Raw genomic sequence first — 27,407 nt, forward strand, 5'->3', positions numbered from 1 at the left:
ACCTGGCACCACGCGAAAATTCCGCCCGCACGGAGTAAAAATTATACTCCGATCATTCGGAGCATAATAAACTCCCAACCTGGGTGTCGCTAGAGGACAAGCAGTACACTCCCACCTGAGAGTTATTTCCGTTTACAGTGTACTGTACTAGTTTTTTCTTCTTTTTTTTCTGAATATCCTCCCTGGTCGTCTCAGGAGGTGAACCGGAAGTGCTGCACAAGAAACAAGAATGTCACTCGATGCTCGGTGCCACAAAATGTCGTAAAGAGATAGTAACGTGTGGTAAGAGGGTCGAAGTGGTGAGAGGAATAGAAATTCACGTTTATTCAGAACAGAGTGAGCGCGCTGTTGGCGGCTGTTCGAGACACCTCGGACTCGACGTAAGGCCTCAACAGCGGGTACATGGCGCGCCACATGGCGGCCAAGTCTTGGTTCGAGTCCAGATAGACGGCGCACGCCAGAGACTCGAACAGGTCGGCCAGCGCCTTCGGAGGGCTTGCCCCGTTCTCGGCTGGGTACTCCTGCAGCGAGCGAAGAAATACAGTTACGATTTCGTGTACATCCATCGAGATGTCGCCAAATGTAGTGTCAGCTGGAGGTTTCGCTACGCGTTTTGCTGAGCGTGGCTGATGCTGTTGCGCCGGGTAACGCACTCAAAGAAAACAAAAACAAAATTGGAGGACGCTTAAGGTGGCGGTCCCACTCCGGCGGCACGAGCCCCCCCCCGTTTGCAGTACTTTTGGAGCAACCGTGGTGGCTCTTCTACTTAGGATATGAAGTTGTCGTATAAACCATAAAAAGCTTAATTCTTGTAGATTCCAACTATATATACTATAAAGAAATTGATTGATGTGATTTAGATATAAATTTCAAGAACAAGCATGAGATATTTGGTTTTTGCGAACTGTGTCTCACTTGTGAGCATATTTAGAAGAATCTACTGCACTTACTGCGTTACGGCTTGCTCTGTAGCTTTAGGACATATTTTTCTAGTTCCTGACGTAGCAAAATAATTTAAAATTTTTACTTTTTGGATAATCTGCTTTTGAAAATTGCCAAATATTGCAATCTTCTGTTGTAAACAGCCCGGTAACTACATGCTCAAGGAAGCTAAAATTTTTTATAAGATAGAGTTCAAGGAATTTTCATTTAGGACGCAAAATTTCATTCATGTAACTTTATTAGTTTTCCTAATAATGCGACCTAAATTAAGCAATATTTAGAATTCTGGTTTTATTTTTTTCCATTCTTGCGGGAAGGTACTAAAGCTACGAAGCTGCGGTTTAAAACTAATAAAGGTACATGAATGAAATTTTACGTCCTAAAGTGAAATTCCTTGAACTATACTTTATCCAAAATTTAGCTTCCTTGAGCATGTAGTTGCCGGGCTGTTTACAACAGAAGATTGCGATATTTGGCAATTTTCAAAAGCAAGTTATCCAAAAAGTAAAAATTCAAAATTATTTTGCTACGTCTAGGAACTAGATAAATGTCTTAAAGCTACAGAGCAAGCCGCAATGCAGTAAGTGTGGTAGTTTATTCTAAATATGGTCACAAGTGAGACACAGTTCGCAAAAACCATGTATCTCATGCTTGTTCTTGAACATTTCTAAACGACATTAATCAATTTCCTTATATTATATATAGTTGGAATCTACAAGAATTAAGCTTTTTATGGTATATACCACAACTTTATATCCTAAGTAGAAGAGCCGCCACGGTTACTCCAAAAGTACTGAAAACGGGGGGCTCGTGCCGCCGGAGTGGGACCACCACCTTAAGCTTTGCCTTTAAGAGTGCAACGCGATAACAATCAAACATCTCCGACTGCTTCTCACGCTTCCCGGCAACTGCAGCTGATGTGACCGTAATGTTTACCGGCAAACGCTGGCAGTAAACGCTATGCACGAAGGCGAGACTTCTGGTTTCTTTTTCTTTCCCCCGAAAGGCGGGCGCCGCCACGCATGCGCGACGGCGAGCGCCACATGAATAGTGTTGCAAGGAAAAGAGCGGTGCACGCCGCTCCCACTAAGACAGACCTCAAACGGCACTAGAAAAGGGGTTTGTGTTTGAGTTTCCGCTTAACACAATTATGTTTTCTTACATATTAAAATTACACTCCGACGCCATCATGTCTGTACGTTGTGCGGAAGTGGTACTTGACGAATTTCCTGACGCATTTTACTTTGAGAAATTAAATTAGTTAGGTGACACCTATGCACCACGCGTACGGCCTGCGTGGTTCGCGATGATTTTTCTCTAACGGACAGCGCAGCAGACGCCGACACCGACACCGGATTTTCCGCGACTGGGGGCCCTTAACGCTATCGCGTTAATATTTGCTGAATGTTCGTTCGATCGGGGCTCTTCCTCAGGAAGAGCCCGGTGCTCTAACCATTAGGCTACTAACGTACGCATACTCGTGTCGTGCCTACGCCAAGTAGCTCTATAGCTCTCACACGATTGCCGTGCGTGTCACGCGGCGCATCAAGTACGCAAGAGCGCGTTCGTTCGAAACCACGAGCGGGTGCGTTAGTTTTCATGCGGCCGCAGACGATAGATTGCCACCGGGGCGAATAACCCCCATTTGTCACGGATAAGCGAACGAGTTGTGTGACACCCAGAGACGTAATGCCAAGTTGACGCCTGAAAACGCTGCACATGTCTCGTTCTCATCTCATAGGTAATTACGAAGAAGAGGCAGTAGACTTTACTAATGCACCTGTATGGACCACTCGTGTATTTAAATGGGTAGTACACGGAATTAAGCAAGGCGTCACCGTCTTTCGCGTCCGTACTTCTATACTCTGCCTTCGTACACTGCTCTTCATCATTCTACTTCCCTCGACAAGCATCGTCTTCGTCCACGCGTGACAATTACTCCGTTCACAATTTGCAGTGTGCATTCGCATGAACGGCTGTCAGCATTTCGATGGCATAGCTTGCGAGCAGTGCAGTCCATAACCAAACATTGCATGAGATTGCACTTTGCATAGGCTGACAATAAAGGCAGCTGTACGTGTCGCATTTAGTTTATACTATTTAATTAACCGCTTCAACGTTAATTAAAACGTGTACATGCATTGAATCTACATGCTTTCTTTTTAGGACAGATCCCCTGTTTCGGCTAAAGACTTAGTCAAATGTTGATAAATACTTGTATACATTTTACCTCGAAGCAATTTAGCATGCCTGCCGCCGTGGTAAAAGCAATCCCAATGAAATTCTCCCTTAATATCTCATTTTTCCGCAGAAATTTTCAACGTGTTTTCTGATGAAAGTGCATGACCCAGGCACAAGACCAGGCCAAGACTGAATGGCGAAAAGGAATAAGAGCATGCAAGGCAGGCCATGCCCACTAGAGAAGACCAGGATAGAGAAAAAAACATGTAGCAGTTTCGCCCGAAAAGTGGACAGCTATACGAAGTAAGAATTGGCGTTTTATCGGCCCTATAAACTTCTAAACATTTGCTTACTAACTAAACTAACTAACTAAAACATGGTGTCACGCGTGCACAAGCGAACATTACCACATCTCACTCAATGACCGCGGACACTCGCTGTGGCGTCGCCGGTGCGGTGTGACGTACACCAGGAGAGGTCTATTGACCTGCCTGCTGCCTCTCGCTTCAACACGAACTAAACGGAGAGAACAGCGCACACGAAGCTATCAGCACTCGGCGCTCGCTGTCCCCATCGCATATCGCTTTCAATATAGGGCACGCGCCGCACGCAGCTGCAGCCGGAGAAATACCCCCCCCCCCCCCCTTTCTGGTGCCTTGCGCGCCATGGACGCCAGCGTGCTTCCTTTTCGCTTTCCTCCCTTGTGCGAGATCAAGCCACCATCATCGGCTCACCCTCGCTCGCTTTCACTCGCACATATAGCATACGGCGCGCAGCGACCGGTGTTATCTCACGTGGACATTAAACGCCACATAATGACACCGCCGTGAAATTGTGTAGGCTACAACCACCGTTTATGCAATTGCAGCTTACAGCTCAACGGTAGCAAAAGGAAAAACCACTGGGGAAAATATTACATAACGAGGTTTCTTACGCACTACTAAGAAAGTAAAATTATCTAATTAAGTTACGCCGGAATGTTCAGGCAAGGCGAAGTGTAACGACACCAAGATGAGGTAGATGTTTATTCTGGACTGTGAATGCATGAGGTAGATGTTTATTCTGAACGCCAATGCATTTCTCCGCAAAGTTCGGGAATTATTATCTCGAAACTGGTGTCATCCTGAGAATTAATTCCAAGTGGATCCGCCTTGCGAACTCCACGGCTACAATTTGTAAGTTGCAATATGGGCCATCAGGTAATTAGTTAAAAACTTAATTAGTGAATTTTTGTTGATTAGTCGATTATGCATTTCAATTTTTTGTGTAAGTCATGTCCGCCTCTTCGAGTAGACCAGCTCATTAACTAGAATTGGGGTATCTGCCACAGGCATGACATGAGAAGAACTTTATTTGAGTCCTGAGGAACTGAGGTCTAGGCGAGCCGTAGGCTCCCCCAGATTAAGTCGGTGGCTCCGCCCACGATGGGACCGGGAGACCAAGTCCCGTCGCGATGTCGTGGGCCCTCTGGACAGCCTGGAGTTGAATTTGAAGATTGCTGCTCTTCTGCCACAGGCAAGATTAAATAAATTGTGAAAGTGTTCGCTGAAACACTCTGTATATACGCGACTGCGTAGAACATAACTGTTAATCAAACAAAACGAAAATACCTTTATATTTTGTACAAAACAACAGTCACAACACGGCATAATAGGTAATTACGAAGAAGAGGCAGTAGACTTTACTAATGCACCTGTATGGACGACTCGTGTATTTAAATGGGTAGTTCACACAATTAGCAAAGGTCCGTCGGAGGAGGCAACAGTTTCGGCTGCTTTTGTAGCGTTAGCTACACTGGCCTAGCCAAGCCCGTTTCGCGCGGCACATCAAGAGCCGTGCTGCGCATGCGCAAGGATCAGTGATGTCACACGGCTTGCGCCGTGTGACACTGATCCTTGCGCACCGGCGCCACCAGAGCCGGCACCTCTCGCGCACTCCGCCGCGCGCGACTCACCGCCGCCGGTCTGCGCATTTCAGAGGAGTGACGTCGTAGCCGTGGTAGAAGCACTGGCGCCGGCGCGCGCTCGCTGTGCAGTCGCCGTCTGACACTGCGCTGGAGCCGCTGCGCTTCTGACTGGCGTTTGCCAGTGTGGTATAGCCATAGAGAAGGAGAGCGCAAATGCTGCTCAACAGCGCAGAAGAACGGAGAAGCTTGACCCATCGGATCCCGAAGTAGTTGCCTGGCAATTAGCGGTTGAGCGTAGGAGGAATGAACAGAAGAAGGCTATATACATGTGCCACCTAATACGTATACCGCGTGTGTGTCATTGGAGCAGCAGTAAGCATGACAATCAAGCTAATCCTTGACAATCTAGACAACCAGGAAAGCTAAGAATAATCAGCTGAACCTTTGCTAACGCTACGTATATCCTGGCATAGCCGAGCTAAGCCACTGCAACTTTTTTATGACCTTTAACTTCCGTTAAAGAGTGAAAAATTCGGCAGCATGTTACACTCCTGTACCACGTGAAGGCGAAAGCATGCTGCACACTTGGTAATGCATAAAGCTATACGATCTGAAGTGTCAGGCTTCTTTACATTGCATCCACTCAGCAGGGAAAAGCGGCACTCGCGGTCGAACGCCTTGCGCCCGCCCCTTCGCACGTCGCACCTCGTTTCTCGCTCGGCGAGCATCCTCGGGACCTTCCTTCTGTATGGAAGCATGCCGAAATCATTTTCACACCCAAACCAGGCAAACCACCTGCACTTGTATCCCTTCGACCTATTTGTCTCACCTCCTGCATCGGTAAGCTCATGATACGCTTAGTACTTCGTCATCTTCAGCGTTTCTTAGAGAATACATCCTACTTACCTCCTACTCTCATTGGCTATCGTCAACACATCTCCATGCAAGATGCGTTTTTACAAACCCAACATGGTATCCTCCTGGACCTAGCACCTCGCAACTGCGCGCTATACTAGCTCTGGACCTTTCAAAAGCCTTCGACAACGTGACACACGATTCATTGCTGCAAGAACTTGCTCGCACGGGCTGTGGCGCTCGCATGTACAATTATGTTCGCTAGTTCCTACGCGGTCGCTCCTGCTACCTATGATTCGCCGATGCCCCGACATCATCCGTATATTCACACCCTCAGCGCGGTATACCGCAAGGCTCAGTTCTTTCTCTTCTGCTCTTCAACCTCGCCATGTGCGTCGTTCACCGCGCCCTCGAACCGTTAACCTCCATCCGCTATACTATCTATGCAGATGTCACAAAAGAGCGCGCAATCAAAGCGCGCGCCGTGTGTCACGGAAGCCAGCGAAAGAAGCACGCCTGCCCCGCGGCAGCTTCAACAGAGGGGGAGAACGCATACGCCTCAAACAGCCGACGCGACCAACGGAATCTAGATGCGTCGACAAGTTACGCGAAGGCGACGGTCAGAGAGAGAGAGCGAGAGCGCGCGCGCCTAAAGCCCCTCAAACTTCGTAAAGTAGCGAAACTCTCATCCTCCGCCGTCCCTCCTCCTCGTTTCTCCTCTCTCTCCCGCTCCTTCCTCGACCGTGGCACCGCCTACACCGCTTGAGCGTAACAGACGCCCTTTCGCAGAGTGAATGCACGCGTAGCAATGCCGTGCGCTTTAAAGGAATACGGACACAAAATCTGAAAATTTTACGAAAATGCTGAAAATGAATTCTCACTGTGTGATTACACCGAAAATAAGTAGTCACTTGGCTCATTTTGAGTCGATGGCTTTATTTTTGGCGTTTTTGTGAGCGCGCGTCTCGCCGCCCGACCCGCGGGAGTTGGAAAGCGTGACGTCACGACGCCCTCGTAAGATAGCCAGCGGGCCAGCCGCGGTCATTGGAAGTGCGCCGACGCCGCCATCGCGAGCATGGATTCGAGTTCTGGTGGCTCTACCAGCGATGAGTACACGTCTGAAGACGAGGACCATTCTAACTTGGCAAGAAATATTACCGCTTACGGTCACGAGCCTTCCGCGTCAAGCGACGAAGAAGAGCAGGCGGCCGTAGAAGTGCCGGTCAGGTTTTCGCGAACCATAGCGCGAAGATTTCGCTATTCACCAGACACTTGTGCAAGAATTATTTGTCATTTTCTCTGTAAGCTTGCTTTTTCAAGAGTGCACGCAGGCGAGGCAGCTGCGGGGTACTTCAGCACAGCGTGGATGGAAAGTTTATGCCATCGGCGTGAGCAACTGCTGTGAGGTATCAGTACCTCCGAGACTATCACGTCCACTTCGCCAGGCGCCGGACAGATCGCAGCACCTGTCTGGCGTTGTCCCCAGTTTTTCCTGTTTTAGCCTGTGGAGAAGCAGAGCTATGTGTGTGTCTGCCCCACTGCCATGTAGGACTGATCTCGTGAGTCCCGCGCGCTAGCCTTGTATTGTTTTACTATGCTTTGCCAACATTTTTAAAGACATTACTGCCTTCGTGCCCAGCCTCGGGCATCTCGCCCAGCCTCGCCCTCACACTGCTCAAGAAGGCTGCAAGTTAATGAAAACAGTACCGACATCTTTTAGCCTCCTCTTTTCAAATACGCCGCTGATCATTTCTGTCTTACGTTTTCGTGAGAAGACCGATGGCAGAGCATCAGGCTTTGGCGTTGCCTTTTGAATGGCATGCCGAGGCTTTTCAGTACAGCCGGGTTGAAAAGCCTCGGCATGCGCAAATGAAGTCCGCGCAAGTCCTCGGTCCGCGCAAATGAAGTCATTTTTTAGAGGTCTCCAGGCTGGGCGTGATGGCTGACAGGCAGGTTTCCAAAGTTTACGCACCTTCTCGTCTCTGGGAAACGTGTGCGATGGCGTGTCACGACCGACGATGCTGTTCTAACAGCAATGCCTGGGCATTTCCTTCCGCCGCGACGAACGCGTCAATACCGAGCGACGACCGCGGGAAGGCGCATGTAAGACCAAAGGCGTTGGTAAGACGCACCACCTACGTGGAGCGCCGACGGGGATAATGTTTCAGACGGACCACGTGCGAAGATCGAAGAAAAGGGGTTAAACAAACGCTGCAAGGGACCGACACCCCCGGAAACACTGCGACGGCTGCGGTCGACCTTGGCCGCGCGCGCGCACGCGGGGGTGTTATGATTTCAAATTTCAGCTTCTGCCGGCAGCAGAGGCTTAGCAGAGGCCTTCGCCAAAATCAAGAACATTCGTGCCGGAGAGAAGGATATCGAAATGACTGCCCACCCGGCGATGCTCGAGGGGGGCAACGGCGTCATCTACGGGATTAACCTGGAGCTGACAGAAGAACAAATACACAAGGCGTTGGACAAACCACGGAACCCAACGTATACGGCAGTAAGAAGACTAGGAAGGACATCCGAATCGGTCATCATTAACTTCAAAGATCTGGAAGTAGCTAAGACCGTAAAATTTTTCAGTCAATGGATTCCATGTCACCTATATAAGAAAAAGTACGACGTGTGCTACGCATGCGGCAAGATTGGACACAGACAAGACGCCTGCCCAGATCCAAGAAGCACCCGCTGCAGAGGCTGCGGGCTAAGAAATCCGCCGGAGGAGCACACCTGCGTGCCGAAGTGTCTCCTCTGTGGGAAGTAGCATCAGTTAGGGGATCCGACATGCAGGGAACTCTACAGGAAGCCCCACTGGGGTAAACAACGTGACGCGGCCCGGGCCGAGGCCAGGGCCGAACAAGAAAAGGGAGGGGCGACCGCGGGCAGAAGCAGGCCGACATCGAAGGTCGCGCTACCGCCTGCGGCCAAAAAGCAACGATCTGAGTCCAGGGACAGAAGTGCATCCAGGCCGCCACCCAGGGACAACCAGACCCACTAGCCAGGCCCCCAGAAACCAGCGGACAAGCGGCACCACTCTGGTATGCCTGTCAGCTTCGCAAGCGCGGTCTCCCAAGGTAGGACACCAGAATTAGAGGCACAGGCCAATTTATTTAAGAAAGAGATAGAAAAGAGAGACGAGGAAAATAGCCAAGAGAAATAATCAAAACCCTTACGGAAACAGTAAACCAACTCAAAGAGCAAGTTGGGCAGCTAACGAACCCAACAGTGCGAGCTACGTCGGCGGAGCCAACAAGGCCGCTTACCCCAGTCCAGAGAATAGCCGCCTCCAGACGCAGGAAGAGGGCAGCACGGTGGTAGATACGGTGGGCACCGCAAAAAGAAAGGCAGAGGGGCACGAGACGCCTCCACTCGGGAGAAGAAAAAAGATGAACAGAAAGATGAACGAAGACGAGCTAGAGGCACGCCTCAAGGAACACGTGGAAAGCATGCAGACCAAACTAAGCGTTATCATAGATAAAAAACTCCAGGCTATATCAGATCATATGAACGCACTTCTGACCGCACTAGGAGGCGAAGAACGAACTCATCCTAATCCGGAACCTCCCTCGAGCTCGGAAGCCGCCCGCTCTTCCTCATCATGGCCAGGACAGGAACTATGATTTGGCAGTGGAATTGCAGGGGCTTCAAAAAGAAAAAAGGCGTTGCTGCAACAGCATATTCTAAATCAAGGAGAGCCTCCGCTTGCCGATGCGTTACAAGAAACAGGAAAACCCCCTGTTAAAATTTCAGGGTACCGCACATTCGACAACGGGAGCGGGGAGAATTGTAGAGTAGCCACCCTAGTTAAGAATAACATAGCGGTAATTGAACTCGACGCGAGTACGGACGAAGCGGAGGCTGTACTCGTAGAAATCCTGACCGGCAAAAAGAACAGGGGAAGCATATTTGTCCTGAACGCATACAGCCCCCCCCCCCCCCCCCCTTGTCACAAAACGGCACAGTTCGAGAACACAATTAAGGAAGCGCTCAGGGCAGCAAAATCGTGCCCCCTACTCCTATTAGGGGACTTTAATGCAAAGCATCACGAATGGGGCTACACCAAAATCGACAGGAAAGCTAGAATGCTGTGGGAAGCCATTCAGAAGACAGGACTCTCGCTACTAACGGACCGGAACGAGCCAACCAGAATGGGTAACAGCATCTGCTGTGACACAACACCGGACCTAACATTAGGGCACAGGACGGGAAAAACATCGTGGAAAAACACGGGTGAAAACCTCGGCAGCGATCACTTTATAATCGAAATACAAATCGATAGGAAACTAGGGGTGCCCGTACATAAGCCAAAGCAGGCCACCGCAACTGACTGGGATAAATTCAGGAATATCAGATCAACAGCAGACTTAGGCGAAATCGGGGGCATAACAGAGTGGACCTCAACCGTCGTCTCACACGTGAAACAGGCCACCGAAACGGTAGAGGGCGATGACCCCCCATTCAGATTAGACAACAAGCTTAGAAATATCTGGAACCGCAAACCAACCCTCGAGAATAAGCTAAAGCGCCAGAAATGAAACCGGAACCTAAGGAAGAAAATGGCCGTGCAAAATAAAGAAATAGAGAGTTACGCCTTCAAACTAGAACAGAAAAGGTGGGATCAAAAGTGCGACGAGCTAGAAAAGAATATGAGCCGTCCCAACACGTGGCAGATGCTGCGCCACCTCATAGACCCCACCAACACCAAAACTTCCACGCCAACATAGAGCAAAACAAGGCAAGATACCAATTTGACGGAGCCAATGGACCGACTTAAAGAAATTTACATAGGCCCCGCATGCCCGGCAGCGGATAAAAAATATCAGGGAGCGGAGAATCCGCTACTTGACGAATCAATTCTAGTAGCCGAGGTCAGAGCCGCGCTCTTTCACATCAAAAAGAACACAGCCCCTGGCCCAGACAAGATCACCTACGGTATGCTAAGGAACTTAGACGACCACCCTATAGTTCACCTTACAGCTTATCTGAACAAAGTGTGGGAATCCGGGGAAGTTCCTAAAAATTGGAAACGTGCCAACATCATTTTAATCCATAAGAAGGGCAAAATCCCGGGTATAGAAAATCTCAGGCCTATTTCACTGACATCGTGTCTAGGCAAATTAATGGAGAATGTAATTCAGACGTGACTAACTCGATTCGCGGAAGAAAAGAGCATCTGGCCCCACGAGATGTTAGGTTTCAGACCGCACCTTAGCGCTCAAGATACCATGCTAAGGCTCCAACACGATATTATAGACAAACGAAAGACCAAAGATACGAGAGCAATATTGGGCATAGACTTAACCAAAGCGTTAGATAATGTCAGCCACTCTGCCATCCTCGACGGCCCGTCAGATGTTAACGTAGGGAAGAGGACCTTCGACTACGCAAAATCTTTTCTCAAAGACAGAACAGCGACCCTCCACATGCATGGGTGCTCAGAAGAGGTTAAATTAGGAAACAGGGGCACCCCGCAAGGAGCCATCCTATCCCCCTTCCTATTTAATTTAGTTATGAAAGACCTCCCGCGAAAGTTAGGAAAGATCGAAGAACTAAAGACGAGCGTCTACGCAGACGACGTCAACGTTTGGCTCAATGAGGGCAGCGATGCGTCTGTCGAAGAAAGGCTCCAGCGGGGAGCCGACATCATAGACTTCCATGCCAAAAGTAAAGTAATGAGCTGCTCCCCGACGAAGTCAGAACTACTACTAATCAGGACGAGGACAGACAACGCATTTCCTCCAAGAATCTCGATAGACTTGGACGGGAAAGAAATTCCGCAAGTAGATGAGATCCGAATTCTGGGCATGCTCATAAGCAAAACAGGAAACAACCACACGACTATAGCTAAACTAGACGCGCACGCAAACCGCAGCCGTTGCCTAGTGGTAGAGCGCCCGCCTCGGCTGCGGGAGGCTATGGGTTCGATTCCCACCGCCGCCGGGCACCCACTGGTTCAAATGGGTACAAACGCGCCCCGGCCTGGCGTTCGGCTTTCTTCTGGGGTCATGCGCTTGGGAAAGGAGCCTGCGTCCTGAATTCCCGTCGAAACCAACGTGAGCACGGAAAACATCGGTAAGCATCGTTACAAGAATCTCGGCCAGAGGCAGAGGGCTAAAGGAGAAGAACAAGTTAAGGCTGGTCCAGGCCTTCATCTTGAGTCGGATCTGCTACTCAACCCCATTTCTTAACATCAAAAAAGCAGAAAGAAACAAGTTAGACGTAATAATAAGGAAATGCTCGAAACGTGTACTGGGACTACAATCTCGACCTCAACTGAGGCACTATAGGGAATGGGGGTGCATAACACATGGTAGGAGTTAGCGGAAGCGACGAGAACGGCACAACTCGAACGCCTGAGTCTAAGCGAGACGGGACAGCAGATACTAAACTGGGTAGGACTACAAGCGAACAAAGGAACTAAATACCAGACGTTCCACATTTAGTGCAAAATTGGTAAAACTTTCACGGTCGCACCGATACCTAAGAACATGCACCCACAACACGATCAGGAAAGACGCCAGCATAGAGCCAAACACTTGACAAAAAAGCTAAACAGAATGCCACCCGAGAGGGTTGCCTTCACAGACGCCGCCCTTGGCGGAGACGGAAGCTCCGTCTCAGTCGTAGTCGACGGGTCCGGAGTAGAACAGGGCGCGATATATACAAGCGCAGTAGACGCCACGGCAGCGGAGGAAGCAGCGATCGCCCTGGAGTGCGTTAGCACGGACGCGAGGGTGATCGTTAGCGACAGTAAATCGGAAGTAACAAATGTCTGCAGAGGCAAAATATCAGACTACGCGTACAGCATAATATCGAAAGGTAACATAGACAGAGGGATCACCATAACCTGGGCCCCCGCTCACTGCAACATAACAGGTTGACGTCAACGCCGGTGATGAGATGTGACGTGAAGACCGACCGTCTGCGGAAGAAGGGAATCCCCGGCAAGCTAGCCGACGAGTTCATCGTGCGTCTGCGTTTACGGAAGAAGTTCCTTCGTCGCGATTTGCCTGCAGCTACGCCTGCTATTCACTGCATGCTTACAAGAAGCATTCAAGCTCTTAGACTGGGAAGGCTTAGGAGTGAGGATCGACGGCGAATATCTCAACAACTTCCGGTTTGTAGATGACATTGTCCTATTCAGCAACAATGGAAACGAATTACAACAAAGGATTGAGGACCTTAATCGAGAAAATGTAAGAATTGGGTTGAAGATGAATATGCAGAAGACGAAGATACTGTTCAATAGCCTGGCAAGGAAACAAGAATTCATGATCGCCAGTACGCCTCTAGAGTCTGTAAAGGAGTACGTTTATCTAGGTCAATTACTCACAGGGGACACTGATCACGAGAAAGAAATTTACAGAAGAATAAAATTGGGTTGGAGTGCATACGGCAGGCATTGCCAAATCCTGACTGGGAGCTTACCACTGTCGTTGAAAAGAAAAGTGTACAATCATTGCATTCTACCGGTGCTAACATATGGGGCAGAAACCTGGAGGTTAACAAAGAAGCTCGAGAACAAGTTAAGGACCGCACAAAGAGCGATGGAACAAAAAAAATCTTAGGAGTAACGTTAAGGGACAGGAAGAGAGCGGTGTGGATCAGAGAACAAACGGGGATAGACGATATTCTAGTTGACATTAAGCGAAAGAAATGGAGCTGGGCAGGCCATGTAATGCGTAGGATGGATAACCGGTGGACCATTAGGGTTACAGATTGGATACCAAGAGAAGGGAAGCGCAGTCGAGGACGGCAGAAAACCAGGCGGGATGATGAAGTTAGGAAATTCGCAGGCGCAAGTTGGAATACGCTAGCGCAAGACAGGGGTAATTGGAGATCGCAGGGAGAGGCCTTCGTCCTGCAGTGGACATAAATATAGGCTGCTGCTGATGATGATGACGCCGAGATCATCCGGCTCAAGACCAGCACGGGTGAATTCGATTGGACACTGTGTGTTCCTATCCATTCTGTACATGACGTGTTGGACTCTTAGTGCTTGTCGTTAAATATTTTCCAGTGCTTTGTTACTACCCATCTGAATTGTATTGTGATGTGTCTAACCTAAGTGTGCACGTGTGTATGTAACTGCCTTGTTTGAGGAATATATTTTGTTATGTTTTGACAACTCTGAGCTCTGACTCGGTGTTTGGACCACAACCGGCGTTCGTTGGCGCACCCGAGGGCCCATTATTCATTGTCCTTGCTTTCGTGGAGTTATTTTCGGAAATTGATAAATAAGCTTTTGAATTTGGCCCGGTGTTGGCGCCTCGTTTACGGGGTGTGTGACTGCAGATAACATAACCATCTGGTCTTACCTAGGTTCACCGGGATACATACAAGACTGCATACAGGACGCCCTTGCTACCACTTCGGCTGCCGCCAAAACAATCGGGCTTTCTTGCTCAACCGCTAAATCTGCTCTTCTCCTTGTCCACCATCCTCAATGACAACCCACTCGCCTAGCACTACTACTGGATCGTCATCCCATTCCTCTAGTAAAATCCATAAAGATTCTCGACCTCCACATCCAAGCCGATGGCGGAGCCCCTTCGGCGATCCGGCACATTCTCCAGCAAGGGGAACAAATTCTACACCTAATATGTCGCGTCACTAACCGGGTTAGGGGTCTACGCGAATCTGAACTTCGTCTTCGCGACGTACTCCTATCTCGCTATCGCTACCAGCGCCCTTGTTTAACTCTTCGCCAAGAGTACCTTAATCGTATTGACGCATTCGTACGCAAAGCAACAAAAATTGCTTTGGGCCTCCCAATCAGTGCCAGCAACGACCGCCTAGCTCAGCTGGACGTCCACAACACTACAGAAGAGATTATCCTGACTCATTGTCGCAACCAGGAACTTCGCCTGTGCAACACCACTCAGGGGTGCCACATCCTGGCATGCATGTCGGCTTCTCTGTCTCCACGTCCCCCTCCCCCACCTCTAACGCACTTTCGTCATCCTGCGCGGCACTTATACGAATCGCGCCAATACCTCGCAACATGAATCCCTTGCAGAACGCACAACGCCAGGCGGCAAGAATCCGCTATTTTTAGCATTTCATCCACATTCACCCAAACCGTCATTTCTATTACACGGACGCTAGTGTCTCCTCACTCGGCTCTGCGATAGTGGTTCTTTCGGGCAGCTATGCTATTCTCCATAGAGAAGTCCTCCCGGTTACAGGTCCCACACTTGCTGAAACACATGCCGTAGTAGCTGCTTGCCGCTATCTTCCCCCCATCACCCCGCAACTGCCTGTCATTTTCACAGACTCCATGGCCGCCTATCACTTCTTATTACGCGGGGAACTTGCTACCCCATTGGCACAGGTCATCCAAAGTAGTCTTCGTACACCAATTGAGATTGTGTGGGTACCTGACCACGTGGGACTGTCGGGCAACGAACAGGCTAACCGGCTCGTCTGTGACACTCTTCGCCAGGCTCCCGACTTCCCCGGGCCAAGCTCACGTGATTCCCGACCTCCTGTCATTTCTCTCCAACCCTATCGACTTACCCGCCGCGCGTTTCCGCCTTTAGAACTTGGTCTAACTCACGCACACGGCGTCCTCATCCGACTAGCCCAGACTCCCAGACTCTTCTTTCTCCCACACGTCTACATCTCCTTCGCGCATTCGCGGAAGAGCCACCTCCGCGATGTCACAGATTGCTGGCTCAGCGGTACCTGGCAACCTTCATTGCTGAAGCGATGAAAGGCGTGCCCGGCGGGACCCTGGACTGAGGGACCCTCTCCACAACTGATACTTTTACTTTTCATTTAATAAAGTGTGTCATCATCATCATCGGCCATGTCGTTCTTCCGAGGCCTACCGCACCAACCGCTAGGCCCCGGGCGAGCGTCCTCGGTCGGCGTCTCTCTCGCTTCGCAGTCGACTGTCGCCACAACCGCCGCCGCGTGACCTCAGCGACGGAACACCTGTTTTTCTGCGTGCGCGCGCCGCTCGTTCCCCTCTTCAGCCGGCGCTCGCTAGAGGAGGTCACGTGATTTTTTGTAACCACTCGAGTAGACGCCGCATTTTTTGCAAAGCCATCGCGCAGGGAGCCCCTTAAGGCTTTCGCCTTAATTCGGAGAGGTCCACAACAGGAATGGAGACCTTACCCCGTCGCCGATGTCCTTGACGTACTCGACGATGGCCTCGCTGAGCACCGCTGAGCCGACGCGGAAGAGCCGCTGCCAGCCGTGTCGGACCACGACGAACCCGAACAGGCGGTTACACTCGAGGTGCGCGCGCGCCTGCGTCAGCGTGCGTGGGCCGAGCGGGTGCAGGGAGCCGTACAGCTGCGTCGTCAGGAGGCTCTTGATCATCGCGTCGCCCAGAAAGTCCATGGGCCGCATGTAGCCCGGTACCACGCGGCTACTCGGAGGGTACGAGAAGTGCGTGAACGCCTGCACTAGGAAGCCCTGCGAGGGAGGGTAGGACCCGATGCAGTTGTAGTCAATTCCACAAGCGGGATCTGGGCACTTGAACAGACACAGAAGGGAACGGCCCTGGTGCGGCTTATACGAAAAAAAAAATCACTGACGATTACCATACTCCCTACTGCGAAATTTTCACGATATATTGGCTGGCTCGGACAATCTGTCTCGTGCGGCACGTTGCAAACGGAGCAAAGTGTGGCTCGAGTGCCACGCTAATCTGCAGATCGCGAGAGTCAGTACGTGGGTGCCGCGTGGGCACGATTCACAGCAGCCGCCGGTGACAGACCTACCAGACGACACGTGCTACTCTGGCGCCATCTCGTGGCCATCGTCGCCGCACTACGTTTCTCTTCTCACGCTTTCGCCATACTCTCCTCCGCTTTCCTCTTCGCGCTCTCTTCGCTGTCGCCGCCTTTCATGTCCCGCTGTGCTCCGCGTTCATTTTCATCATTCGCTTTGCTCGTTCGCTCGGTTACGACGGACGCCGACGCTCGTAGCAGGAACGGGGGCCTAAGATCTGCGCTTGAAAATTTAGATCGGAACTAAACCACTAGCAGCGTTGAGACATCATTAACTAGCGCAAAAAGGGCATCGGACGACAGCGAGACGCGCACAGGACACAACGCTAGACTTGAACTGAATTTCTACTACAAAGAAACACAGGATTCATGGGATGCGCAGAGCTTCGACGCAAATAAGGAGTATTCATTTTTTGTTTTACCTTCCTCCTCTAACACAGAAGCTTTCGGAACAAATTGATGGGCACTTTATTTTCCTGATAGCAACACTCTTTCTTGTTGAGAGCCAGGGGTGTGGTGCTTATACACCTATCCCCCGCTTTTTTTATACAAAACACTTTGAACGTTTCTCATCAACCTGCCTCTGGAGCTGTCTGAGCGCACAAGTGTTTTCAAACTGCCCGGTGCACGAGCACTTACTGCCACCAGCCGCTGAGACACTGACAGCTCCGTTGTGTTCCCTCAAGCGATCGTCAAAACACCCACCCACTTGTCCAATATAGCACTTACCACACACGACAAGGGAATCAAATTCTACAGCCACATGGCAGTCAACAAAGCGCGCCGCATACTTTTTCAGCCCGCGAATATACGAAAAGTGCCTCGAGCGGACAGTCGCGCGGCAATTTTGCATGTATTCGCGGGCTTATTTCACGCTCCGAAAAACACTTGTGTAGCACGTATTGAGCAACAGAAGCTGTATCGAGAGTTTTTCATGTTGCTCTGCAATTTTCCCATTGACACTTTTCATCTAATTATAATATTTGAGAAGTTCATTAGTTAATTAAGACTAACTATGTAATTAGGCGGAATGCAAAAATAATGAGAGTATCTTTAAGCGACGGCAAACAACATTACCTTGGTTCTGTCTAGCTACGTGCCATTTGCATAATAAATCTTGGTGCATGATAGTTGGACACCCTGTATATACCTATAAGCCAGGATATTTTACCACATTTGAAATGTGTACTGCTGATTAGTCACGGGTGCAAGCGCCTTACGGCAACGATGTGTCTTGACAGCGGATAAGCGCATGTGGGTGCCCCGTATGCCATGTACGTATTTAAGCACAACGCCTTACCGTTTAATGTATGCCCTGATGAAGGCCGGGCCCCGGCCGAAACATAGGAAATAAAGCATCGTTTATTTCGTACGTGCGTTCTCAACCTACAAATGCCTGTCTCAACTACCGGAGTCCGGCAGACTCTCACCATATATATATGTATGTATGTATGTATATACATACATACATACATACATACAGGGTGTTTCAGCAAACACTTTCAAAAAGTCTTAAAGGTTGACTGTGGCAGATAGCACAATTCTAGTTCATGAGCTGGTCTACTCGAAGAGACGGACATTACTTCCACAAGAAATTGAAATGCATAATCGAATAATTAACAAATTCACTAATTACGATTTAACTAATTACCTGATGGCCCATATTGCAATTTACACATTGTAGCCGCGGAGTTCGCAAGGCGGATCCACTTGGAACGAATTCTCGGGATGACACCAGTTTCGAGATATTAATTCCCGAACTTTGCGGAGAAATGCATTGGCGTTGCAGTTAGGTTCTTAGCAAAACGTCGCTTTTTGCAGTGAAGCACAGAATTAACTGGAACGCCAATGCATTTCTCCGCAAAGTTCGGGAATTATATCTCGAAACTGGTGTCATCCTGAGAATTAATTCCAAGTGGATCCGCCTTGCGAACTCCACGGCTACAATTTGTGAATTGCAATATGGATCATCAGGTAATTAGTTAAAAACTTAATTAGTGAATTTTTGTTGATTAGTCGATTATGCATTTCGATTTTTTGTGCAAGTAATGTCCTACTCTTCGAGTAGACCAGCTCATTAACTAGAATTGGGCTATTAGCCACAGGCAACTTTAAATAAATTTTGAAAGTGTTCGCCGAAACACCCTGTATATAGACACCAAGTTAATGCCTCTTTGAATGATGCAATTGCTTTAAAAGCATACAAAAGAAAACGAACGGACGACTGTGCGAAACGTTTATTTTTTCCCGATGTTTCGGCCGGGGTCAGGCTTTTGTCACTGAAATCTTGCTCTCTCCCTCCCTTCCCCACTACACAGAGAGAGAGAGATGGCTTCTCTGCAGATATGCCATACGCAGGTATCCCTCCATGTGGGAGAACCCCCTTTCTTGTCACGTTGCCGGCGTATAGTACACTAGGCCAGCATCGCTGCGTTGCTCTGGGTAGTCCGCACATGTTCCACGGCCACGTCTGCTGCCTGCATGGGAACTGTAGCATCAGACCTTCCTACTGAGTCTCATTTCGCTACAGAACCTCCTTTACAGAGCAAGCACAGTGGATTTCTGTAGAGCTCTGCCAGGCCAGGATAGCCCGCTCCCAAGTCGCCAATCGCGCTTTGCATGCCACCCCACAGAAAATGAACAGTCTTTTCCGGCAACGATTTGTACCCTGAATTGCATTGAGGCAGAAAACACAATCGCTTAGATTTTTTTAGCCACCCTATAGCTCCACTTACGCGCTTCAAATTAGAACGCGCCGCGGTTGATTCTTCGCCCTCTGCGGCGACCGCTGAAACTTAATTGTGTGCGGGGCCTGGTCCATGTGCGGCAGTGTCTCAAAAAGCTAGTGAGCGTTCGGTGACGAATGCACCCCCGCCTCCCCCTATCTCGGCGGTATTTGTATTGACAGAGAAACGTATTCGCTTCATAAAAAGTCAGAGCCCTTCCCCTGTCGAGAAAATGGGGGTAAGCGAAGCTTGTGGCAAGACGACGCCGTCGTTCCGCTTCGTTTGCCCTGAACTCAGGGTCGCTTCGTTTGCCCTAAACTCTTCGCTTACGTTTCGCCTGGGCTTCGGAAGCCCTCACGCTAGAATCGGACGACAAGCTTCGCTTACCGCCATTTTTTCGACAGGAGAAGGGCTCGTGATTTTGTATCTTTGGGTCCCACGTGTGACAAGGGTAGTTCAAGGGCTCTTTACAAATCCCCGAGCCCATGGGGGTACGTGCCGTTGAGATTGCACCCTTTCTGCACTATCACCAGCATCGGCCCACTTTGTATAACACTGACTGCGACATCAAGGTTTAGCGTTTCGCTTGAACGTCTCGGACGTTATTAAAGACGATAGCCTTTATTGGGCTACCCTAAACGCGAAAAGCTTTCGTCTGTCGGTCACTCGATTCAACCGCCCGGCCAAAACCAAGCATGAGGAGAGGAGGTGCAGAGAGAGAAAGAAAGAGAGACAGACAGAAAGCGAGATTATTACATAAATAAGTAAAATAAACTGTCTTGGCGAGGCGGGATTCGAGCCCGGGTGCCCACGGTCTGAAGGCGGGCGTCATGACCACTAGGCTATAGACCCACGCTTGTAGAACATGCATTCATGGGTGCCATATGATTGTAACACACCTGCTATGGGCGAGAGAAACGGAGCGAGAGAGAGACAGACATTTAAAGAGAGAGAGAAAGAGAAATACATATAGAGAGAAAGAGAAAGACAGAAAGAAAGAAAGAGAGGGAGAGGCCAGATTTGAGCCCGGGTACTTACGGTCTGAAGGCGAGCGTTACACCAACTACGCTATACACCCATGCTAGCAGAGCTCCGCTGTTTGATCAGATTTCATGAGCGTGGAACTATCTTAATTTTTAAATACGATATTTAAAGACGATAATGAAGACGATAGTCTTTCTTGGGCTACCTAAACGCGAACAACTTAGTCTGTCTCTGTTTCTGTCACTCGATTCAACCGCCGGCCAAAACCAAGCGAGCTACTAGCAATAGTGGCACGGGGTCATACACGTCAATATTATACAGCGCAAAGGAAACCTCAGACCTATTAGAGGTAAAATATATGTACGTAACCGTGATACGCAGCGTTCATTTAATTAAGGTAAGATATATGTACGTAACCGTGATACGCAGCGTTCATTTAATTAAGGTAAAATATATGTACGTAACCGTGATACGCAGCGTTCATTTAATTAAGGTAAAATATATGTACGTAACCGTGATACGCAGCGTTCATTTAATTAAGAATACACATTGGACTGGTTTTTACGTTAGTAAATGAAAAATCAACGCGTTACGAATGGTGTCGAAGAGACACTACGCGTTAAAAACAAGCCGACTGAAGCCGCGGCTCTGTAGCCGGCTTTAAGCCAACAGTAATAAAAGGTCCCAACAGACGGCGCGAGAGCACGGCGAACGCGGTAAATTTGAATTGAATTCAGCAAACCTTCATTGCATCCATCATGGGAGGAGTTAGAGGGTAGGGGAAGAGCGTGAGGGGTGGGAGGGGGGAGAAGAAAGGGCGTTACGTATCAGGCGCGGCAGAAGACTATCGTCTTTCGACGTCATTTCCAGCGAAGCAAGCAGATATGCGGCCAATTTTTCTTAACTACACGTGGGCTCGACTAACGCGGACGTGATATATGCGGATGCGGCAAAATTTTTGGCACCCTTAAAAGCTTTACCACGCCGTGTAGGGCCTTTGATGACTTTACACAGGCTCCACTACATTGTCCGTAAAGATCTTCGCCAGCGCGATTACATTGCTTTTAGGTTTGAGCTATGACATTATTTTGCACTTTTAATATTTAGCAGTCTGAGAAGATTTAAGATGGAAGGCATATGCGCTGTGAGTGTTATTTTCATGATATTTGTTTGTGGGCTGCCATCCTCAAAATTCTAGAAATTATTTAGTAAAGAGTGTAAGACCTGGTGTGAGCAACTTTACTGGTAGAGAAGTGTGGCACCATAACCCGGATATACAGCAGGGCATCTAACATGGAATGCCGCCGAGTCAGCATAAGCTAGGCTGACTCGCTTTATTCCGCATGGCATTTCAATTATGTGGTAATACAGAAAAAAAAAACACCGCATATCCACGGGGTGAATGATGATGAGTGGGCGAAGCTCCGGAGGGAATCATCGGTAAACCGTGAATCTTCCGTGTAATTCGCACAGTCTCGCCGCACTAAATCGAACGATTGACTTCCACCAATGACACGCGCCATATGTGACGTCATTCCTATTTTATAACAGCGCCCTTCATTATAATTGCACCATCTCCCGCTTCAGGGGACGCTAGCACAAACGCGTTAGAAACGTGCAGTACTCTCTAGTAAGGGGGAGAGGCCACAGCGTCTTACACAGCCGTTTACACATGCTGGAACGTGCACCGCGTTTGCCGACGCCATCAGCGTTTATGAATACGGGGGTAAGGCGGAGAGGCCACAGCGTCTTACACCAGCTTCTTACACGGGCCGTAACGCGCTAGCACAAACGCGTTAGAAACGCGCAGTCTTTCGTTAATGTTGGGTATTTATTGCCATCGTGGTGCGTGTGTCCATGTGCGCTTCGTGGCGTAGTGGTTAGCGCCGCGCGTTCGGAAGCTAGGGGTCCCTGGTTCGATTTCGCTACGGACACAACTTCCGGAATTTTTTTTCTCATAAAAGTAGACGTGGCTACCTACTACGACGACTACTACTACTACGACGACGACTTCTACTACTACATACTTCAGAGGAGGGACAGACCCACACCCTAAGGAGCTTCGCCCCTAAAAAATCACGAGCCCTTCGCCTATCGAGAAAAGGGGGGTAAGCGAAGCTTGGTCGTGTGTGTATCTCACCTTCGTCAGGGTGACGTTCGGAAGCCGTCGCCTCAGGATTCTTTGATCGTTGCTGACGGCGGGCCTCGACTTCGGAAGCCTTCGCCTCTGTATCGTCGGCTCTTCGCTTACACGAGACTCGGCAACGAAATTACTCATGCTAGAATCGGCACGTCGACGACCACCCTTTCCCGAGCGAGTTCACGCCGGCGTTCATCAAACGCAGCTTGCTCCGTTGCAGAACGCACCACGGCTGGCCTTCCCATTTGTTCGCCCGAAACTGATCTGAGGCGAGGGAAGCCCAGAGGAGCGCCCGCCAACCCGCTTTCCTTTCTTGTCCCTCCTCGCAAAACGCCAAACGAACCTGATCGGTCGCGCGCGTGTCACGTGATCCGTGATCCCGCGTGTAGCATATCCGATGCGGGTGTGCGCCGCACGTGATTTCTCTTTTTCTTTATTTCTTCTGTCTTCCTTCCTTCCTTTCTTTGTTCCTTTCTTTCTTTCTTGTCCCTGGTATGTGCCATTGAGCTTGGACCCTTTCTGCACTGTCGCCAGGATCGGCCTACTTTTCAGTGTGACACCACCACCACCGCCGACGCTTGTGAGCCTATAAAGCTTCGCTTAAAAATACGCAGATATCACGCACTGTGGGAATCGATGTAAGCGAAGCTTTCTATGCTGTTTATTTTGATTGACGATAATTATTGCTATGCTTGTCACTTCTGGTCGTGGTGCTCACCACGCTCGTCGTCTTTTATGGCCGCCATGGGACGCTACGTTGCCTGACGTTTTCGAGCCAGCACACATTCGCGGTCTGCACCACGTTTCGCCGCGTAGCGAAGATGCTCCTGTTCCACGCGCGGCTTCTTTCGGGCCCGAGTGTCCTCGACGCTGAGTGCACGCTTTCGAGACGTTTTGCTGTCGCGTGTTTACGCGCTCCTTCTGCATACGTGGCCAGCACACTGTTGAGACGCCAGCACAAGCGCTCTATTCAGGCTATGGACGATTGTAATGTTTACACTATCACAGCCCAGCACCTGTACTTTTGTCGCATAGGAAAGCAAGCACAGCATGTGCCATACACAAACTGTGAAACGCTGCCGCGACGCCGCCGGCCGGGATGCGTAGAGCCATTACAGTATCTCTAGTATGCGCGGAGGTGAGTGCCATCTGGCGGTGTTGCAAGAAACCCAGGAGAGCCCACGAGCAAGTACACAGCAGCAGCACCAGCAGCAGCGCCCGAAACGTCGGGAGAAGAGGCAAGAAAGCCTCACTTTAAGAAGGTATGACAGCATACGTATACCTCAATATATACGGAGCCTCACGGCAAGGCCGATGGCGAAAATTCGCTTGGAGTATCCATATAGTTGCTATCGCAATAAAAGAAACAAAAACCGTAATGCAGGGCAGTGTTGTACTCTGGTAACTTATGCATTTCCAGCGCTTCAGAAGAAACAGAATAAACAATTAAGAAAATTAAACATAACAGAGCAGGGAGGACGCTGGTCCGGAAGGCGTAGTCTATCTAAGGGGCGATTTACGCTCGGGTCACACGCCACACTGCCCGCCTGCCGCACGCGTGCGTTCGTGCGCACATGTCGCACACTTTATTTATTTATTTATTTATTTATTTATTTATTTATTTATTTATTTATTTATTTATTTATTTATTTACATATACTGTCATCTTGCATAGCAAAATATTGCAGGTGTGAGTGCATGTATATATATGTCGATCAATTGAAGAATGCATTTTAGTGGCAAAAAATAAAACAAACAATATAGAAAAATCACTATCAGGAAGAGCTAGTTGATTAATGAACATAATTAGGAAATAGGTCGGCAAATTCATCACTCAATAACTCGCGCAAGGGCCCCTCAAGGCCATTCCAAATCGCAATTGTATGTGGAAAAAAGGAAAACCTAAAACAATCAATCGATGAATTCAAACGCACAATGTTAAGAATATGACTTCTTCTGGTGGGCGAAGAAGAAGGTTTACTGAAAACAATAGGTGCATTGACATAAGTTTTCCCATCAGCAATTTCATGTCGCAGAACAACACGGTCAAAAGTACGCCTGTGGGCCAGAGGTTGTAGTAGCAGCTTACTCATGTGATGTCGGTGAGCAATGGCGGTCATAACGATTGTATATAAATCTTATGGCTTTTTTTCTGAATAGACTCAAGCATGTCTATGTCTTTGGAATGATGTGGTGACCACACTACCGACGCGTACTCAAATAGAGGCCTTATTGGTGATCTGTATGCCGATAATTTACATTCTTTAGTTACATCTCGTAAGTTTCTTTTAACCCTTTCAGCTCTGAATTTTTTTAACGCGCAGAATATTTTTTAATCGTTTTGTACTGATTTACTAATGCCTAAGGAACACAAAAATATTTATTATATTTGGAGTATCACACCAGTATAAGATATGGCGTCATGTCCTATATATAGGACACCAGGGCTTAGTGGTTGTAGAGAGCAATATGAAGTATTTAGAAGTTGCATATTATTGTAAGCTGTATCACACATTTAAATGTAGAAAAACTTGCATGATGACAATTTGTCAGTGGTTCTTGTGCATCAGAGGCCTCAACGCCTTGTTGGTTATACATTTTATGTGAGCATGCCATTTCAGATCAGGGGAGTAAGTAACACCAAGGTGTTTGAACGTGTGGACGCTTGCAAGCTTCTGCGCTTCATCGTAATAGTTTTTTTTTATTTGAAAAAGTCATTGAAAAGGTTTTCTTAAAATTAAGTGACATTTGCCATGTTCTGCTCTATTTGCAAAAACGGGCGAAGACTTTATTCAACTCTAACTGATCATGATTACTGGTTATAGTAGAATAAAGGACGCAGTCATCAGCATATAATCTTATTTCGACAGAAGTGCCCGTAATTACTTAATTACATCATTTACATAGACAATAAATAGCAAAGGACCCAAGACAGACCCCTGTGGTACACCGGATGTAACACTGACACGAGATGAGTGAACATGGTTAAACGTAACAAACTGGGTTCTTGTACTTAGGTAGTTCTGTATCCAACCTAGTAGTTTACAATCATGAATTATTGCCTTGAGTTTAACGAGAAGTTTTTATGACAAACTGTATCAAAAGCTTTACTGTAATCAATTAAAATGGCATCAAGCTGTCCTCTAAGGTTAAGCGAGGTTGCAACATCATTGGAGAATTCTAGAAGTTGTGTTACCGTCGAGAATCCAGAACGGAAGCCATGCTGAGCATGCGAGAGAGCAATATGTTCAGATAAGTACTCAATGATATATTTATGAATAATGTGTTCTAAAAAACAAAACAAAACGTGGTGCAGACCGTGAATGTGTGCTGGCTCGAAAACGTCAGGCAAGGTAGCGTCCCATGGCGGCCATAAAAGGCGACGAGCGTGGTGAGCACCACGAGTTTGCAAGATGTTGATATTAAAGAAATAGGTCTGTAGTTAGACATTAATTGCTTATTACCATCTTTGTGAATGGAAACAACCTTAGCACATTTCCAGAGTATTGGAACAGTAGATGATTCTACAGACTTTGAAAAAATTAGGGATAATTACCGTGAGCTCCATTCAGAATATTGCCGTAAAACATATCTGGTATATTGTCTGCTTTATCTGGTGCACAAATACGGTTTACACTGGGTCCGCACATGCAGTGTGAACCGACATTTGTACACATGTGCAGTTTATCGCATGCGTGCGACAGCCGTGCGGTGCGGCGTGTGGCTCGAGCGTAATCGCCCTTAAGCTTGTGCCAGAATGCGACGCTGGCTTTTTGCGAGAGAAATGGTTGCCGGACGGGGAAGGTCACCTTGTCGCGGAAGGTGTAGTTGATGACCTGCTCGACCTCCCGGTAGGCCTGCGCTGCCTGCAGCAGGACGGGGCTCTGGGCGTCCCACTGCTCGGGTGGCACGGGTCTCGTCCAGCCGAGGAAGCCGCCAGACACCTTGGAATTTGACATCCTCACCGTGCTCCTGGCTGTGGAAATCGGGGACACACCGGAACTTATTTGGAACGTTCCACAACCACCGTGGGGAGAAAGCGGAGTGCTCTCACGATGATAATCTTGTTCCTGTGTCCAATTCAATGGCTCATACCCACTACGGAGAATTAGACAAGAAGCAGATGGCTTTAGTGCGTAAGCATTCTTTGGCGAGTACCCAAGCTCCACTCATGAGGAATAGGCAGTGGGAGGCATGGCTTGCGGACGAGGGCCGGGGGAGCCAATTGGCTCTTCTGGACGAAGCCCAGCGAGCCGCTCGTGCCAGTGGAGGCCTGGAATAGGGGCCCCAACCAGCGTTCCTTCTTTTTTTAATTATTTATTTTCAACAAAGTTTTTACTCACTTACCCAAGATCCAGCACGCGAAAAGTGTAATGTCTTGTGCCTGCGCAAAATGCATCATTTACGAAGACATTTAATCGTTATCAGAGTGTAAATGTAGATGATTAGTAGCTTTATAGGCGATAAGGAACAATTTAAACACACAAAAAACCTGATCAGAAAGAGAGCGAGAGAGGAAAGGCAGGGAGCTTAACCAGACGTGAGTTTCCGGTTAGCTACCCATAGAGATACATAGGGCTGCATAGAAAATGCATGGGGAAGCTTATAGTAGGGGTGAGCCAACTGAAATTTGGGGTTGAGTCAACTTAAAATTTGAAGGTGGGCCAACTGAAATTTGGGGGGGGACAACTTGAAATTTGAAGGTGGGCCAACTTAAATTAGGGGTGGGCCAACTTAAAATATGCAAGCGGGCCAACATTGAGCTAACTTGAAATTTGGCATTGGGCCAACTGAAAATTTGGGGTTGGGCCAAGTTCAATTTGGGGGATGGCAAACTGAAATTTGGGTTTGGGCCAGGTTGAAATTTGGGGGCGGGCCAACATTTATTTGTGGGTGGGCCAACTTAAGTTTGGGGGTGGGCCAGC

General features: G+C 48.7%; 1 protein-coding gene across 1 annotated transcript; it reads right to left on the reverse strand.

Annotated features, from left to right (window-relative positions):
* Positions 1–326: 326 nt before the first annotated feature.
* Positions 327–26,510, reverse strand: LOC119439962 (endoribonuclease Dicer-like). Its single transcript, XM_037704922.2, has 3 exons — positions 26,292–26,510; positions 16,013–16,315; positions 327–521 (listed from the first exon to the last, which is right to left on the reverse strand). The coding sequence occupies exons 1-3, from the start codon at positions 26,439–26,441 to the stop codon at positions 327–329; spliced, it is 648 nt and encodes a 215-aa protein (XP_037560850.1). The 5' UTR covers positions 26,442–26,510.
* Positions 26,511–27,407: the final 897 nt, after the last annotated feature.

The sequence above is a fragment of the Dermacentor silvarum genome, chromosome 2, assembly GCF_013339745.2.
Source record: "Dermacentor silvarum isolate Dsil-2018 chromosome 2, BIME_Dsil_1.4, whole genome shotgun sequence".
Classification (NCBI taxonomy): Eukaryota; Metazoa; Arthropoda; class Arachnida; order Ixodida; family Ixodidae; genus Dermacentor; species Dermacentor silvarum.